The 20,096-nt window shown below is 35.5% G+C and overlaps 2 protein-coding genes across 2 annotated transcripts; both read left to right on the top strand.

Annotated features, from left to right (window-relative positions):
- The first annotated feature begins 260 nt into the window (after positions 1 to 260).
- On the top strand, positions 261 to 3,879 carry LOC123669413 (survival of motor neuron-related-splicing factor 30). The gene is made up of 4 exons (XM_045603022.1): positions 261 to 477; positions 560 to 822; positions 967 to 1,113; positions 3,518 to 3,879. The coding sequence occupies exons 1-4, from the start codon at positions 436 to 438 to the stop codon at positions 3,786 to 3,788; spliced, it is 723 nt and encodes a 240-aa protein (XP_045458978.1). The 5' UTR covers positions 261 to 435; the 3' UTR covers positions 3,789 to 3,879.
- Positions 3,880 to 9,683: 5,804 nt separating this feature from the next.
- LOC123653457 (UDP-glucosyltransferase 2-like) lies at positions 9,684 to 19,447 on the top strand. The gene is made up of 5 exons (XM_045589456.1): positions 9,684 to 10,641; positions 10,723 to 10,945; positions 11,735 to 11,954; positions 14,444 to 14,651; positions 19,376 to 19,447. The coding sequence occupies exons 1-5, from the start codon at positions 9,826 to 9,828 to the stop codon at positions 19,445 to 19,447; spliced, it is 1,539 nt and encodes a 512-aa protein (XP_045445412.1). The 5' UTR covers positions 9,684 to 9,825.
- The last annotated feature ends 649 nt before the right edge of the window (positions 19,448 to 20,096 follow it).

Raw genomic sequence — 20,096 nt, 5'->3', positions numbered from 1 at the left:
TAAAAAATACTTACATATAAAAGGTAACGCCACATGCAAGGCAAGGCCACGCCACGCCAGCAAAAAACAAAACAATTCGGCAGTTTTTGAAGGACGTTGATTCAATCGCGCAACTAGATTTAGTCTAGTGATCAGTGCGGCTGCAACTAGTTTTGTTGGACGCGTAGGACCATTTGGACCATGGCTAAGCCCCTTCCGTGATGCTCTATGCGGTGTTGAATGGAAACGTACTCTATACCACAAAGTATCGATACTATTTTCGTGTCTCTATCTGTGGCACTTAACAATAAAATTTGCTTATTTATATAGACTGCTTGACGTTTTCCATAATTCATTTTTGGAAATATCATTTACCAATTTGTTGATATTAATATTTTTAAATAGTTCCTAAAATCTGTATCTGCGAATGTGATAAATTTGAAATAAGTTGTTAATATGGCTGATGATTTAAGAAATTACAAATTACAATTGCAGCAGGTTAACATCAAATGCATTGCTTGTACGTATTTTGCAGCAATAATTACTGTCATGTGTTTTCTCATTGTTGTATTATTTCCAGGTGGAAGCAGCGTTGCTGACAGATCCACAAAATGAGGAATTATTGAAACTAAAGGGAGATTTGGAAGAAGTAATTGAATTGACACGCGATCTAATAAAAACTCAAGAGGGTGAATCCAAAGTTCATAATATTCATAGTTCTAGTAATGATGATGATGTTACAGCTTCCCTGCTGGTCGGTGACGACGGTGAAGTTGCAGACAAGGCTATACCAAGGTGGCATATAGGCGAGAAATGCTTAGCCAAGTGGAAGACGGATGGCATGTATGTGATCATTTTTTATACAACTTTCGTATTTTCTGTGAACTTTATCAAATACACACTTTTTTTGAAGTACTCACTGTTACATTTAGTTTAAGAAAGTTTATTTAGTTTTTTCTAACTTATTGTTTTTAAATATGTTTAAAGGTTTTATGAAGCAACAGTGGAAGAAGTTGGTGAAAGCACCCTTAAACTTAAGTTTGATGGGTATTCAACATTAGAATCTGTATCAATTTTAGATGTTAAATCGCTGGGTTCAGGGACAAAGCGTCCATTAAGTGGCGATGAAAGCAAGTAAGTGACTAATATTCTATTAAAATTATACCGTAGCTTTTCCTTTTATTTATTTTTTCTGGTACCTTTTTATGTATCGAATGAAATGAAGATTTGACAAACACACATTAATATAAATTCAGACACTGCAATTGTCTCGTGTATATATCTCTCTTAATGGGTTATTTGTGGCATAATCTTGAATATTGAGCCTTCCTTTGGGGTCAGTCAGTCAGTCAGCCAGACTTTGAGCCTTCCTTTGGGGTAATTTAAGTAAAAAAGGTACAAAAATGGAACCATAAATTTCTGACTGTAAAATGACACTATGCACTATGCTAATTAAATTATGGCAATGATGTAGTTTTATTGGTGCTGTGTTATATGCAGGAAATATGTATGAAAAAAAAGAGTTAAAGTAAGTGCGTAGTTTGTTGCCACTTCTTCTTATTACAAAATGTATTCCAAATTAGTTGTATCTATATGTTAACTATGATTCATAAAAAAAAATATCCACTATGTAAGTGGTAATTTGAAATTTTCTATAAAAGAATGTGAATATAGAATTTTTTACTTTTGATTTTATAATGAGCTTTATATCTTTGTAATGTTGTCATTGTATTATTAACAATAAGTATAGTGATTAATAAATTATACCAAATTATTTGAAATTCCTTGTCTGCTGTTGTTTAATGAAGATTATGATTTTATTGGAAATACACAATTTTAGGCAAAGTAAAACAAAAAGGAGCTGATGCTTTTTAGTGACTACTCATTCACTATAAATATTGTTGGATAATACTGACTATTCTGTATATCTATAATTTTAATTATTATACATTTTTAAGTTTTTCTCAAATATGATCACACATATACTGTTTATTCTGTGAGTATTACAACAAACTTAAATGGAAGACAGGTTGACAGATAAAAATCTGTTTTTATTTATTGCAATATGAACTGGATTTTACTGTTTTTGTATTGCTCTAGCAAAAGATGACTATCTTAAAAATGCTTAGTTATCGTGAGACACTTATGCCCAATCCCTTATATTAATATTGATCATTTTTGTAGAACATAAATACATGAATGTATGGCTTTATAAATCGTTGTTTCTGTACTTGATCTGTAATTGATGTTTGTGTACTCACTACCTGCTGTTGTTCTTTTTTTTATATAACTAGGTCAGCAAACAAGCGTACAGCTCACCTGATGGTAAGCGATTACCGTAGCTTTAGTTTAGACGCCTGTAACACTAGAAGCATCGCAAGCACATTGCCAACACAATCCCCAACCCTCCCCAGGAGCTCTGGTCACCTTACTTACCAACAGGAACGCAATATTACTTGAAAACAGCGTGATCTTCTGTAAAGTCGAGGTACAACCCCAGTTCAGCTGCTCCATATTTTAAGCAGGTAATTTCCTGCATTACCTTACCTTAGTTAACCTACGACTTTTCAGAAGTTTCACTTTTGCGGTGTATGAATTGCACAAATTTTTTTTACTGCTTGAAAACGGTATTTACGGTTTAGCTGTGGTCTTTTGTGACGTCGAGGTACTACCCCAGTTGGGCTGCCCCAATTTTTTTTAGCAGGAAATTTCTGCTGCGCCCTAACTCAGTTAAAGTTGTTCATGTATTTCTAATATTTATGTATTTTATCAATCAATACAAATAACAAAAATGTAACGGGTCGCTGTCTGTACATTTAAGATATTTATTTATTTATTTACATATAATAATATTGTAAACATTACAGATCTTATCATCTAATGTGTTTACAAAATTTCAGTTATATCCAATCTTTGGTCTCAATATACTGCTTTACCACTTTGCGAAACACAGCAGGTGTTGAAAAAAATGTCTAAAGTTAAATATATGACAAAAAATATTATTGGGACTTTTATCAACGCAGATAGCACCCAAAACAAAGATTGTCAGAATTTTTGTCTGGTCTCAGAAATGGCTTATCTGATTTAGATATGGTTTTCAATAATATATTGTGCTTCACTTAACAGTTTGTGTTTGCTTCATGTCGATCGGTTCATAAATAAAAAAGTTATGCCAATTTAAAGAATCGCGTTGAACATGTAAATACCCAAACGAGGGTGTTTATAGTCCAAAATAAACCAAAAGATATATCCAAAAAATGCTGTCGTCACTATTCCACGTGGACGAATTTGTGGGCACAGCTAGTATATAATATACATATAAACAATAAATGGAATGCAATGTATAGTTTACTTTACCATTTGTTTGTTTTATTGTAAAACATTATAACTATAATAATATATATAAAAGCGTTTTATCTTCATTACTCCATATTCATCATAAGCACGTCATTTTAACAATCTCACTAATTTTTTGTAATCTTTTGTCTATTTCTCCCATCTTACTTGTACTCTAATAAAAAAAATGTTTTACTTACAGGCATGGAAAAGGTTACAATAGAGAATATTTAAAGAAAAAGAAACAGAAAAAACAACAGAGGTTTAAACAAATTGAAGAAGAGAGGGAGACGGAAAAAAATAAATGGCTGTCATTTCACTCAAAGGCATCTAAGAAAGCTGGAGTTAGAACAAAAAGTATATTTGCATCACCAGACAACTTGACCGGTAGAGTAGGTATTGGTACATGCGGTATATCTGGAAAACCAATGACTGAATACACTCCTGGTGAAAAGTGGAAGAAAGGAGGATAATCTATTTTTGTTTTATAGTCTAATTTTGGATTAAGTTAGTTTTACTATAAACTAGATAAGTGACTACTCAATAGATTTTTTCTATAAACAATAACTTGTTTTCTTTATTATCCTTTATTTACTCTAGGTATTAATTATAAGTATAAAAATATAGTTTGAGGATATACATATATCAGTTTTAGCATGATTGCTTTTTTTTTTTTTTTCATTTACATTTTCATTTGGCATTCGAGCAAAAATGTCGATGTACCCGATTTTAGTAATTTTCGAATATATCATACATATATATATATATATGCTTCCTACAATACATAATATGTAATATTATTATAGTATATTTTGGATGGCGGAGGAGAGAGTGGCGAAGCGCATCTTGCTCTGAGCTGGAGGAGGGCCAGCGAAAGCATGGCGGACAACTCCTCAGATATAAAGATGTTCTGAAGCGTCACATGAAAAAATGCAATATAGATCAAAGCAAATAGACTCTCGCTGGGAGAGTTTGGCAGCACAGCGACTGGAATGGCGCGTGATTGTGAAGAACCGAATTCGCGAATTTGAGGAACAGCGCTTAGCTGACCTCGACGCCAAGCGCGATAAGCTCAAAGACCGTCCACACGCCGCCATTCACTATAATTATGCAAGCGGTAAGCTCACTTGCTCACTTTGTGTAAGGGAGTTTGCTGGGAAAATCAGCTATATAAGCCATCTCGGGGCGCATTACCGCCAAGCCCTGTAAGGGGTCGAAGTGGTCGCCATGGCCGAAATTGGTCGGAATACATCATTATCATCATCATCATATTGTTTAAATAACGAGTTATTAGTCATTAAAGTCTCAAGTAACCAACAGGAACTACTCTAAGTGCCGATAATTAGGTATTTAAAAGTTATTAAAAAAGAAATAAGATAGAAAAGTGTTTACTTGATGAAATGAGCTTTGTAATGATATTTTTAGAAATTTGAAATATTATAGGTACTTTTTTTTGATTTACTTGTCCAGATAAACAAGTAAATGAAATAACTTGATGTGATTGATTTTAACTATTAAAATTTTCTAAGTAAGGAAATACGAGTACCTACCTAATTAAATCTCGCGACAAGATGTAATGACTTTGTAAGAAGACAGTAAAAGTTTTAGAGTAATAATTGTGTTTGCTGGCAGACGAAAAAAACCGACTTCAATTACATCGACAAGTAATACAACATAGACGAAAAAATAGTCTAGTAAATACGCATTATCAAAGATTACTGCAAAAGTTGTAATCAGATCTCGATAAAATTTAAATGTGACCACATAGTAAACATCGGCTTTCGATTAAATTAAAAATCATCAAAATCGGTACACCCAGTAAAAAGTTATGCGGATTTTCAAAGGTTTCTATCGATTTCTCTGAGATCCCATCATCAGATCCTAGTTTCTCTATCATGGTACCACACCTGGGATATCTCCTATCCAGCAAAAAAAGAATTATCAAAATCGGTTCATATCGGCCCCGAACAAACGTAAATATATATATATATATATATATATATATATATATATATATATATACTAGCTGTGCCCGCGGCTTCGCCCGCGTTGAAATCAGTGTGTCACAAAAATTTCCCGGCAAACTTTCAGTGAAACTCTCATCAAAATCGGCTTAGCCGCTCCGTAAACCTTCCTCTTGAAGCCCTCTCTCTATTGGTGAAACCACATGAAAATCCATTCAGTAGATTTTGAAGGAATCGATTACATACACTTTTGGGGACTTTGTTTTATTATACACTAACTGTTGCCCGCGACTACGTCCGCGTGGTTATAAAGATATACGTTTCTATTAAGACGTTTAACGCAAATTACTTTTTTATTTCAGTCACTTGAAATGCTTATCAGACTGAGTAACTTTTTAAAAGGCACAATTTAGTATAATTTAAAAGTTGTTTTTATAAAACCTCTCTATACACCACATTTTTAGTTTTATTTTCCGGCTGCAGTAAAACTAACCTATCAGGCGAACATATAGCTGCTGCATATGTTTCATACAAACTCGCAAAAACACAACAATCACAATATCGCAAAATCCGCTCTTAGCGGACGTCTACTAACAATAATCTACCTCCTTGCCAAATTTCATCTTTGTCCATCCTTGATGGATCGACCATCCAGCTGTTTTTGAGTTCTCGTGAGGTGATGAGTGAGTCAGCGGTCAGTGACCTTTCTCTTATATATATATATATATATATATTACGATGCATTATTTGGACATCTCCTTACCAAGTTTGTAGCTGTTATAGTTTCGGAGATTTCGTGATGAGGGTCCTTTCGCTTATATATATATATATATATATATATATATATATATATATATATATATATATATATATATATATATATATATATATATATATATATATATAGATGTATATATATGTTATCTGTATATAATATGTAATAATAAATTCTGTTCTATTCTATTCTGATCTTTTCTTTTCTATTCTGTTCTATTCTGTTCTTATTCTGTTCTATTCTGTTCTGTTCTATTCTGTTATATTCATTTCTTATTCTGTTCTGTTCTATTCTTTTCTGTTCTATTCTGTTCTTTCCTTATTCTGTTCTATTCTTTTCTGTTCTATTCTATTCTATTCTGTTCTGTTCTATTCTGTTCTTATTCTTTTCTATTCTGTTCTGTTTTGTTCTATTGTTCTATTCTATTCGTTTCTTATTCTATTCTTTTCTATTCTGTTCTATTCTGTTCTTTCCTTATTCTGTTCTATTCTATTCTGTTCTTATTCTATTCTATCCCATTCTATTCTGTTCTGTTCTGTTCTGCTCTGTTCTGTTCTGTTCTTATTCTGTTCTATTCTGTTCTAATCTGTTCTATTCTATTCTATTCTATTCTATTCTTTTCTATTCTAATCTGTTCTATCCTGCTCTTATTCTATTCCATTCTATTCTGATCTATTCTGTTCTAATCTGTTCTATTCTATTCTATTCATTCCTTATTCTGTTCTGTTCTATTCTATTCTGTTCTATTCTGTTATATTCTGTTCTATTCTGTTCTATTCTGTTCTATTCTGTTCTGTTCTATTCTTTTGTATTCTGTTCTATTCTGTTCTGTTCTCATTCTGTTCTTTCCTTATTCTGTTCTACTCTATTCTGTTCTATTTTATTCTGTTCTGTTCTATTCTATTCTGTGTGTTGAGTTTCGTAAAATCCTTTCCTAACGGATGTCTACGTCCTATAAGGAATCTACTTACCAAATTTCAAGTTTATAGCTGTTATAGTTTTGGAGATTTCGTTATGAGTGAGTCAACCTACCATCCCACGTTTTAACCCCAAAAGGGAGTTGATTTCTAAAGGTACATTATTTGGACACCTTCTCACCATCTACAGAGCGTACATTTTAAATTTCAAGTCTCTTACTTCAAAAACATAGGACTTTCATACAAACTTGCAACCCCCGTTTTACCCCTTTAGGGGTCGAGTTTCGTTAAATCCGTTCTTAGCGGATGTCTATGTCCTATAAGGAGCCTACCTGCCAAATTTCAACTTTGTAGGTGTTACTGTTTCGGAGATTTCGTGATGAGTGAGTGACCTTTCGCTTTTATATATATTATAGATAGATTATAGATTATAGATATAGGTCGAATTGAGTAACCTTTTCCTTTTTTTTTCACTCAAAAGCTTGTTTTTTTTAAAGCTTTTTACTTTTAATTTATTTCAAAAAACTTTTAAATTTCAAAAGTTACAGAATCTGTCCCACCTATGTTGACTCGTGTAAACACTACCAAATAGAATCCCTATCCCAACGTCGTAAGCAGTACGATATTATCCTATTGCATGATATCGTGAGTGGGAAAATAGATTGCAGTGAGCTTTTATCCCAGATTGATTTCCGAATACCATCAAGACGCTCTAGACATATTAAACCATTGTTCCATACACCTCGAGTAAGAACTAATTACGCACGTAACTCGGTCCTCTGCCGTATTGTCAATACGTATAACACGCAGTATCCAAACTTAGACCTGTTTTACCTAAGAACGAAGACGGCACTTAAAAAAGAAATCAAAATGATGCATTTTTCGTAGTATTATCAAAAATATTCAAAACCAGCACCTACAGATTTATACACAAACCCACACTAATAGACCTTCGTCTTACATGCACACACCTTCACGAACACGCATTCACCTTTTCATATCTTACACTCACCTCTAACTGCAGTGGAGGAGACGGAACATAGCCGTTTACTTTTCATTACTTTCTGTTATTTTTTAAATATAGTGTCTAGTTATGTATTTTATAATGAATAATATTTTTATATATCAGTGTGATCCTATTTTGGCCATATTTGTAAATTATATTGTAACATACTATTTTTTTTTTTTATAAATAACATACTATTGTAACAACGCTGTCGGATTGCCTATAAAATAAATAAATAAATAAATAAATTTCATTTCAATTTTATTAATAAATTTCATTTTACCAATACATTATAAAAAAGATTTAATTTCATCAACCTTTTCCATTTGAAACTGAACTTTGGTAAAGATGCAGAATTTAGTTTTCACGCCACATAACATGGCAAGGAGCCATGTGATTGTCTCTGTGGCAATTTAAAAAGCAGCACGAGTTAGTTTACAATCGAAGATAAACACACCCATTTCGACACCTGAACGATTATACGAATTGGCTAAAATATCAATGGCTCATGGGACTGGCGTGTCCTTGTAGGACAAAAGTCCCTAAAATTATTCGAAAACGTGATATTTACCATGTTTATTATTTTCGCTTTGCGGAGCTCGATATTTCGACATTGATTTCGAATGTCTTGATCACGAGACTGATAATCTTATAAAATTTTTATAAAAGTCCCTAAAATCAATAAAAGAATTTAAAAAAATGGCTCTAACAAATTTTTAATGTTCCAAATTTCACCTTTTGTTGCTTGCTCGGCGTAAGAAGCTAGTTATATATTGTGACTTGTTTCTTTTAGTTATTTGTTTTGTCCTTTCGTTCCCAGCAGCTTTCTGATCCCGTTTCTTATATTTTTCTTCAGGTAATATAAAGGTAATAAGACGTTTGTTTATGTTCCTTTCTGTGGGTGTACGGCTTTCGGATTCGCGTTTTTTTTTGTGTCACAATTTTATCGTAGCGTAAAATAACTCTTTTTCCTAGCTAGCCTTAGTATTCCTTTTCCTTAGCAGGGATTGCACATCTAGTTTTTTTGTTAGAGTAAGATGCTAAGTTAAATTCTTTGTTGTGGTATGAAGCATTGTCTACAACAACAACTGATTCGACCAGCTTCTGATCCGGTATGCACAATAAACACGGTGTTACTATGAGATGAGTTTTTTGAACCCATATTAGACCAAAATCCAAAAGCTTTCAGTGCCGTGTGGGAAAAGCGAACATTTGACTCATATATAATTTGGTCTGTTTTGTTGTCGGTACTAACTAGTTTTTGTAGGTAATTTAATTTAAGTAATCTGATGGCTGATGTTTTTATTACTACTTTTCTATTAAGAATTTTTTCGGAATCTTAAAATTTTATGTCGGAGCGTAATTTTGTGCGAAGTTTACAGTTTTGTGTAAATTGTGAATCTTTTTACTGTCGACACAGATTTTTTTGTGGCTTCTGCTGATTTTTTTCTGAGATTTGGTTATAATATTTTCATATCATATCAGGATCATTATTATCGTCATCATCATCGATTGTACTCTAGGGCACAACAAGTGTGTGTGCGGGTGGAGAGGGAAGAAAGCGACTGAGTAACGATTGAGCTCATGCGTTGCTAAGGTTACGTGCCGCTTCCGCGTCCCGCACTTCGATTGAGACCCGAAAATTTGTTACTGCGCACCCAAGGTTGTTCAACTTAGGCACCGTCTGCATCCCTGTATCTGTTATAAAAATAGTTGTAGACGCACAGAGGAATAGAACTGATATGGTAAATCGCAACAAAATTAAATATAAAATTAAGGAAGATATTATTAAGTTATCAGATTAATTGAACTCTATATATTTACGAGTATCTTTCCATTGTTATAAAGATGAGCAAAATGCTAAGACTAATATTGTGTTCAATTTTTGTGTTTGTTGGAAGTGAGTGTGCAAAGATTTTAGCAGTGTTTCCAGGACCTTCAATATGTCAGCAAAATGTGTTTCGGCCTCTAATGATAGAGCTAGCTAGACGTGGACATGAAATTACAGTGATAACAACAGATCCAGCATTCCCTAAAGACCAAGCACCTTCTAATCTAACTGAAATAAATGTGCACAATATATCATATGGGTATATACCGAAAGTCCTCAAAAAAAATGGAACTGAAAATGAAGAATTCGATATTAATACAATTTGTGATATGAATTTAAAACTAGTAGATATGCAATTACAATCTGATGAAGTTCAAGAATACATTCGCAATAATAAAAATATAGACTTATTGTTTGTTGAATCATTCATACGACCAACACTAATATATTCGTTTATATATGATGCCCCAGTTATTGAATTCAGCTCCTGTGGCTTCTTATCTACATATCTAAATATAGGAGCAGCTTCACACCCTATATTCTACCCAGATACGATCACTAGAAGAGTTTATAATCTAACTTTTTGGGATAAAATTACAAAATTGTATAATTTTTATTCATCAAATATCATTTATGATAAGCATGCTGATACGGAAAGCGAATGGTTCAAAAAAGTTTTAGGTCAAGATGTACCAAATATGAATGTTTTGAGGAGTAAAATTCATATGACCTTTTTAAATGTGCATCCTATTTGGGATTCCAACCGTCCCGTTCCTCCGAGTGTGGTGTATTTAGGAGGCTTGCATCAGAAACCTCAAAAGGAACTACCACAGGTAATATTATGCTTTATCTTTAATGTTAATAAATTAGCATTTCATTAAAGAAATCAAAATAATAAACTTGTTCATTTTCAGGAATTAAAGTCCTATCTTGATTCATCTAAGTATGGTGTTATATACATAAGTTTTGATACCAATGTTCAGCCTGTCTTGTTTCCACCGGAGACGTTAAAAATATTAACTGACGTTATTTCCAAACTTCCATATGACGTTTTGTGGAAGTGGGATGGCGATGAGCTTCCTGGACGACCACATAATGTAAAGATTTCAAAATGGTTACCACAGTCTGATTTATTACGTAAGTTTTTTTCTGTTATCAATTTTATATAACCACCAGCTGTGTACGCAACTTCGTCCGCGTGGAATCTAAAAAAAAGTTATTGTTCAGTCCGCAGAGTTATAAAATAAATTTCTAAAATAAGAGTAGCCTAAGTTACTCCTTATTACACCAGCTATTTGCGAGTGAAAGTCTCGTCAAAATCGGTCCAGCTATTTCAGAGATTAGCCGGAACAAACAGACAGACAAAAATTGTAAAAAATGTTATTTTGGTAAATGTACCGTATATACATCTATATGTGTACTATTTATTTTTGTGTTAGTCACACATTACGGAATTCTAAACAATTTTTTAATATCATATAAAAATCGACTGTTCCAGTGGGGATCAAACCTGCATCTTAGACCGTGTCATTGTTTTAGCCAATTAAATTATGGAACGATGTACCCGCTAGATCGAAAATTTTGATATGATGATTTTATACGGTTCTTAACAAAGCAAGCAAAGATGGCAAGTTCGATCCCCGCAGGAACGGTCGATTTTTGATATGATATTTAAAAAAAAAAGTAGTACGTCAATTAACGAGTGTTAGCTTATTGTATCTTTGGCAACCATTGGAGGCGACAGCTTTAATAAATATTTTAACAAGTACAAAAATCTATCCTAAACTGGATGCAAACCGATGATTGCTGGCGTTAAGGTGACAATTTCGCATCACCATACAAGATCGGTTTTCATATATTATAAATATAAAGCATTAGTAATAGTGATAGTAGTTGCCATATATTCTAAAAAACTTTCTTATTCAGGACACCCAAAAATCAAGCTATTTATAACACAAGGGGATTTGCAGTCTACGGATGAAGCGATTGAGGCAGGAGTTCCTCTCGTCGGTCTCCCGATGTTTGGTGACCAATGGTTTAATGTAGAACAATATAATCGTTTTACTATTGGAAAAGGACTCTTAATAGAAACTATGTCAGAAAAACAACTAATGGACGCTATTAGAACTGTGATTAGTGACGAAAGGTAAATATTCAATTAGGGAATAGATTACTTACCAATATATTTGACTAGCCCGTTGGCGCAGTTTGTAGTGACCCTGCTTTCTGCTCCGAGGGTTGTGGGTTCGATTCCCACCCCGAGTCTGGGTGTTATATAAATATTTATTTATATATGTATTATTTATAAGTATGTTTATCGAAAAAAAAAATATGTAGCTATATACCCCTTTACAACCGAAGAAAATAATTTACTCAGCTTTTTTTGAAATTCACATGACTATTTCATGGGCGTCTAAGTATTATGTAAAAAATATTAAAAAAAATCCTGAAGTCTCTGGTTTCCTGAAAACTTACCCTCACGAGCGTGGGGCTTAGGAGATAGCTCGAGATGTGAGTTTTGTCTAGTTTGTGGATATATTTTAATATTATTTAAATGAAAATTAAATTAATTGAACAGTCCTTATAATCATTTATTTACGATATTAATAATGAGTAATTTTTATACATTTGGTATAATGTTTTTGACAAAAGAATCAACAATCTTACAGAAAACTAAAATTTTTCTTCCTTACTTAGGTTATTAATCTTTTTTGATATAAAAGTTACAAAAACTGGTTGTTAAAACACAGTTTTTCAACAATACTGGCCTTGGTTTGTTTTTTACTACTTGGCGAAGTTTGCATCGATCAGTAAAATGTATCATTTGCTCGTCTATTGAGTAGTAGCTGGGGGCTCTCCAATCGGTTACACGTTTCTTTAACCTTTTTTAGGATGGGTTGCACCTTCCACAGAGCATTGCCGTTTTAAGCTTTTATTGGCGTGTCACTGTCGACAACGTGAAGTGCATTACGTAGAGTTAGAAACCTGTCTCTGGTCATGGTGCCGCTGACCAATGCCAGTTTCATTCCATTTTCCAGTACATAGATAGTTTTGGATACAGCCCATGATTAGTTGAAGAAAAAAGAATTTCACTATTTCCAGTTTAGTAGTTTTGAATTCAAAGCAGGATTTGCGCAAATGGTATAGATTCGTGCACCTAGCAACTTCTTCCAGGAGTGAATCGTCAAAGTAATCATGGAAAGAATCAATCGGAGAGCGAACTTGATTTATCATAAATGGAGTGTAATCATGAGCTTTATCTGTATAGACAGTTTCTGCCCAAACTCTCTCACCTGTCTCTCTTCTTCCTTTAGCCTGTCCTCTTCCTCTAGCCTGACCTCTTCCTCTAGCCTGACCTCTTCCTCTAGCCTGACCTCTTCCTCTAGCCTGTTTTCTTCCCGTAACTTGCCCTCTATCTCTTGCACTAGCCAGTCCTCCATATATTTTTCTACCTGATTTGCCTCTACAGGATCCCCTGCTTCTGGATATTATTGGTATAAGTGGTGATGTCTCATCCACTTAAGAGGACGCATTGCCAGAACCAGATCCACTCTCTTCTAGATGGTCTTAGACTCTCGCTATAATATCTTCCTCATCATCGGCAAATTCCTCAATTTCCGAGTCATTTCCATCTGCTAATATTTGCGCTACTTGGTCATCCCTTAGGGTATTCCTAAAAATTAAGTTAAAACCCTTGTCAAACGATCATAAATACAGGAAAATCCTGTTAAGGTACAAAAAAATTATGAATTTTCATTTAGTACATAACACCTAACCTACACGATCGTGCGTCTTTGATTTTGAGTCACAATATATGCCTAAGTAAGCGTGCTAGGTTCAAATTAGATACATATTGGTATAAAAAAACACTTATTTAAGTAAATCACACAAACAAAACTATAAAAATTGGAATAATTTGATAGAAAATAAATTACTTACCTGGGTGAGTTCGCGGGCCCAAAAAGGCATCCAACCTTCACTGTGGTTACAGGCGACTAACAGGTTCAAATATGATCACAAGTGGCCCGCGCGAGTTTTTTCTAAGAAAAGGATAGTCTCACGATCTATCGAGGCCGGTTGCGTCTCGAAAAATCAATTTGCGTACGCGCCAGAATTTTTGAAAATCAAGTCTCACTATCATATCAAGTCGGGTGTAAAGGGATACCAGTCAGCTGTTACCTATAACACAAGCATTAAGTTGCTTACTTTAGGAACAGACGACCGTGTGTGTATTGTGTAAATATTTATTATTTATTTATTATTATATTACTGAAACCAGAAACACTTGGTTTAACTAACTACCTATAAATAACTCATTTTGGTGGCTTCTTGACAAAAAGAATCTCATGATGATACGAACAATAATTACATTGTGATGTTTATGTTATAGGACGTTTGCATTTGGAGATACATTTCTAGAGACACTTCGCTCTGTTTGATATATATACGTTGCCTCATTTGTATCTTACTTTTATATAATTTATCAAGGTTTTTTTTCTTCTATAAACGCTATGACACTCGATGGCTTACACTGGAATTTAATACTGTGTTCTGAGTCCGGAAACACGCATAATACGGGAGCACAAAAGCTCAGATCACGGCAAAAATTTTATATGATCCAAACGTACTTTACAGATATCGTCAAAATATTGCCAAACTTCGCGATATTGTAAATGATCAACCGCTGTCCCCGCTGGAGCGCGCCGTGTGGTGGACGGAGTATGTGCTGCGACACGGTGGAGGAACTCATCTACGTGCCAACGGAGCTGGCGTTAGTTGGACCGACTATTATGAACTAGATTTAGCATTGTTGCTATTTGCTGTAATCACTGTTGTTTTAGCAGTTATAACATTTATTCTTCAGATTATTTTAAATAGAATTGAACGCTTCCTGTTTATCAAAAAATTAAAGTTAATTGATAAAATATTGTAATTATTCCTGTTACCTTTTAGTAAAGTGTGTAGTTTAGCTTGTCTAAGTACAATTAACATTAACATTAATTTACTTTTATTAAAATAAATCTCGGCATTTATTATAAATTATATAGTCTCAAAATAAATGTGTGGTGGACGGAGCACGTGCTGCGACACGGTGGAGGCACTAATCTACGTGCAAACAGAACTGGCGTTAGTTGGAACGAGTATTTGAACTAGATCTAGTATTTGTTAAGATTAAGTATCTATGTCATGTATGCAAAGCTTAAAATTAACTAATAAAAACATTGTTTCTCTTATATTTTAGTGAGATAAATAAATGTATAATACACTATGTTGTGACGTTTTATCTCAACCTATTATTGCTATATGAAGTACCTACCTACTAACATGTTTTTCATTGCTGTCATCTTGGGCTGGACCGGACTCGGAATAGCCATCCAACTGCTGGCTTTGAAATACACAGGCCGAAGACGGGCAGCTGATTTACTCAGGTTTACTCAGGTTAACTGAAGTAAAACTTTTGCATAATAGGCCTGAACTATGTCTTAGATAATTATAAGAAACTTAGCTGGCTTTGAGAAAAAGGGAGAAAGCAAATGTGTGCTCACACCTCTCTTGCTCCGTTCGCCTCGCCCGATCACACTTTTCGTAACGCTCTCATCACGCTTTCACCAGCTTACTCCCCAAATAAACGTGTGTAAAAGAAGTTTTAGTTCAAAAATAATTACATATAAAATTTTATTGGCAGGTACTCGAATATCATAATTTAACGTAGATAATTTTCGTGACCTTGTGCATTATCAATTTAAGTGTTTTATATACAGCATCAAAAGTAACAATAATATATATTTAGCCGTCACTTCATTATGTTGATAATTGTGTACAGGGTAAATACAACAAAGAGGTATTTCATTATACCAGACATGTAACATTTTGCACTCGTTTTTTACTTATTATAATTCTAAGAATCGTTATTTTATGGATGTTTAACGTGCTAAAAATATTTAAGCAACAAAACAGAAAATTTCATCGTCATTTTATTAACAGAAACATGAATTAGGACAGATCAACAAGTCTAATGCTTTCAGCTACAGAATTATAGTCACTACTACAATATCCGGACTAATAAAATAAATAAGGGGGAGGCGTCTGAATGTACGTACATGATGACCCGAGCCATGATCTAATTCTTTCAGAGTATTCAGGTGGAAATAACTACTTCGGTGCACCTAGATAGATACTGCTTGGATGTGGGTCTGGTATATAATCCTGGAGATACAGATTATCCCACTTTTCTCCATACGCTCAATCAATAACTGGAAACTCATAAGAGAAGTATGGTCTTTGGTGACTTCAACGTAGACCTGCTTAGTAAGGACAGAAGAACTAGAGCCTATACTAATCTGGTTTATGAATCTGGATACAAAACTCAATTGCGCAAAGCAGAAATACTGTACCAGAGAAACCCCAAAGACCAAAACACTGATAGATCATGTCCTAACTAATTTAAGAGATGCCGACTTTCACATAGCTACCGATGACTTCGCTCTCTCCGACCATATGCAACTTTATGTTCAGCTAAACAAGCACAAATCCCTTCCACCAAAAAGAACACAGTATCAGGCTACGAACTACTCAAAATTGAAAAACTACATTAATAAAGGCCTTTTCTTTCAACAAACAATACCTAATCATACAAAATTGTAAAATAACTAAAATAGAAGTGGCAAATCCACCACAAAAAGATTGATTAATAAAGAAACTAATCAAGGATTTAGCTTATAGAAATAGACTATGGCATGAATTAAAACTAGATCCGAATAATGACAGTCTGCAGAGTGTGTTCAGAACTAGTAGGAGCAAGGTGAGATGGAAAATTAAACAAACAAAAAATGAATTCTACCTGAAACAATTCATGGCAGCGAAGAACAATCCGAAGAAAATATGGTCATCAGTAAATAACCTAACAAACAATGTTGTAAAGTCTAGCTGTGTCCCTCTAAAACGAAAGCATCCAACCGGGCTTATTACTGAACCAGATCAGGTTTGTTAATGTTTTAATAAAAAAAATTCCACCTTTTTTTCTACTGTAGGTTTAGAGTTAGCTAAGAATATTCCTTTTCAATTCCATCAAAATAATGTACCTATATAGAGACTCGAACACTAGTAATCCTGAAAATAAGCTAGATAAATTTAGGCCCTGTACCCAGGATGAGGTAATTAAAATTATTGACAGACTTGATTGTAAAACTAGTGCGGGCATAGATGGTATCACTACTAAAGATATTAAATGCATAGGATATTCCATGGTTGGTCACTTCTCAAAATGTTTTAACCGGCTATTTATTGAAGGTAAATTTTCCGACGCGTTGAAAATTGCAAAAGTGAGTCCTGTCTATAAGTCTGGCCCAAGAACTGATCCCATTAATTACCCACTTCCCAACACCAACAATCGCCCAACTTCGGTGCTGCCAATAATTTTGAAAGTTTTAGAATGAATTATTTACTCTCGTTTAGACCAATATTTAATACCCAGGCCTAGCCCGGGCGCACCAGGCCTAGCCCGGGGCGGACAGTGCCAACCGGAGTCGACAAAGGCCAGGGTGGCCACGGCCCCCATACACAGGCTGACCGCGGCCTCGGCGCGAAAGCGCGCTTTCGAATGCCTTAGGGTTAAGCGAGCGATTAGGGCAAGCGAACCCACCCACCCCGTCCTCCGCGTGGGGGAAGGAAGAACTGACCTGCGCGTCACTGCGCCGTCTCAGCGCCACACACACCTCTGCGCCTCCGTGCCAACACACCTGCGCTCACAGGTCCACTCTGATGGCCAGAGCGGTACCCGGAGCGCATTGTATGGTTTTGGTTCGCGGGGGTCCGAAGACGCCTACCACCCGCAGTCGTTAAACCACAGGCGGCATTCCCCTATCCGTCAAATGGGGGACGCGCTTAGGTAGAAGTCCAGCAACTCCTCCCCTTTGAGCCCAGGCCCTAGACCTAAGTCTGAGGCCTGGGCCCCAAGGGCCTTGGTCGGAACATCTGTCTAGGTCTACCCCTTCCAACTCTTCCATTCACACTCGCCTTATACACTTTTTTCGTCAATCGTTCTTCACTCATTCTCTCAACATGGCCAAACCATCTGAGCATACCTTTCTCAATTTTTGTCACTACATCTTCTTTCAGACCACAACGTTTCCTTATCTCACTATTTCTTATCCTGTCACCCAGTTTAACTCCATCATACTTCCTAACGCTCTCATCTCAACTGCATTTATTCTACTTTCATGTTTCTTCTGCCATACCCAACTTTCACTTCCGTACATAAGTGTCGGAACCAACACCTTTTCATGCACAGCCAAACGAGCCTTGTTAGACACCCTCCGACTGCTCATAAAAGAGTGCAAAACCCCATTCACCCTATTTCCTGCATTCTCACACTTTTCATCTCTTGTAAACTTTGAACCCAGATACACAAATTCATTTACCTGTTCAATTCGTTCATCTCCAATCAAGATATTGCAGTCTGTCACTTCCTTATTTCTTTTAAACACAATCACTTTCGTCTTCTTTACATTCATCTTCATTCCCTTTCTTACAAAAGCTCCACTCATAGCAGTTACCATCTCCTGCAACTCCTCGGCCGAAACGCAAGTACTATCCTTGGACTGGAAGTCTGGAAGTCTTGGTGGTATATACTTGGTCATCAGCATAGAGAAGACATTTTACGAGTAACTCATTCATTCTCAACTCACTTTCATTATCTTTTAAATCTGTAAAACAATTGTCCATGAACTGATTAAACAGCCACGGTGACGCTACACATCCCTGTCTAACACCTTTTTTGATATTAAACCATTCAGTGTATGCCCCATTAATCCTCACACAAGCACTAGAATCCCTATAAAGAGGTTGCAATGCTCGTATGAGGACATCGCTCACACCATTCACGGACAATGCCGACCACAATTCATTCCTCATCACTCTATCATAGGCCTTTTCTAAATCCACGAACGCGCAATAGACTTTTTTGTTTTTAGCCAAACACTTTTCGACTATGTGCCGCTAAGAAAAGACCCGATCCGCACATCCCATTCCCTTTCTAAATCCCGCTTGTGCATCCCATATTTTTTTCTCTGTTTCATTCACAACCCTCTCAATCAACATTTGCATACAATTTACTGACGACGCTGAGAAGGCTTATACCGCGGTAATTTATGCAGTCCTGCCATGACCCTTTTCCCTTGTACAATGGGACGATTATGTCTTTGCACCAGTCTCCCGGTACTTGCCCATTTCGCCAGCACGAATTGAAAAGGCGGTACAGCTGGCTAGCCACTATGCCATGTCCAGCCTTCCGCATTTCGACCGTTATCCTGTCACACTCTGCAGTCTTACCTAATCTCATAGTTTTCAACGCTTTCACTATTTCATCCATGCTTATCTCACTTTCATCAACATTTATACTCGCTTCCACGGAAGGTGCCGTATGTTGTACCTGCACTTCCTCTCTTTCGAACAAACTTTCAAAATGCTCTTTCCAACTCTTTAACACACATTCTTCTCCTTTTATAATGCTCCCATCTTGAGGTTCATCGAGAGGTTTTTCCTCTGGCAGTTTTGATGGATTTTCAGAAAAACTTGATGTTTGACTGGAAATCTTCTGTGAGCCTTCAATCAAAATTATCCTTTCGTTCTTCTTTCTAGTCACAAGTTCTTTCGTCGCTAATTTCAATCTTTTATACTACGCTCTTGCTTCCTTCATCTCGTCATCCGTTACCATTCAAACTTTTTGGTTAGTTTTTGTAGCTAACCAATCCAACCACGCTTTCTTCTTTTCTTGCAGAGCCTTTTGTACATCTTTATCCATCCACACACTATAGTTCTTTCTTCCTTTCCTTCTTTTAGCTACCCCGCATACCTCAATAGCAACATTCACGACCCCTTTCTTAAATGTATCCCACAAATCTTCAATCACACGTATCTCTTCTATGCCTTTAAAACTTTCTTTCAGTTTCTCTACATACTCGTCTTTCTTTTTCTTTTCTTATAGGTTTTCCATTTTCACTCTGTCAAAAACACTCGTAGGCTCGGCCCTTCGGTGTCACCACCGTTTAAAGAGGCCACGCATTCGGGCTACGACCAGGAAGTGGTTTGTGTTGAGGCCTGCACCGCGGTATGCCCGAGTGTCTAGCACTTTCTCTGTCAGTCTTTCATCCACTATTATAAAATCAATCATACTTCTAGACTCACCCTCATCTCTTGTATACAAATGGACCTTTTTGTGGTCAAACATTGTGTTGGCCACGCAAAGATTCCATTACAAGCATACTTCAAGCAGGCTTCACTCTATCGT

The sequence above is a fragment of the Melitaea cinxia genome, chromosome 1 (genome assembly GCF_905220565.1).
Source record: "Melitaea cinxia chromosome 1, ilMelCinx1.1, whole genome shotgun sequence".
Taxonomy (NCBI): Eukaryota; Metazoa; Arthropoda; class Insecta; order Lepidoptera; family Nymphalidae; genus Melitaea; species Melitaea cinxia.
This window is presented reverse-complemented; position numbering and strand designations above follow the sequence as displayed.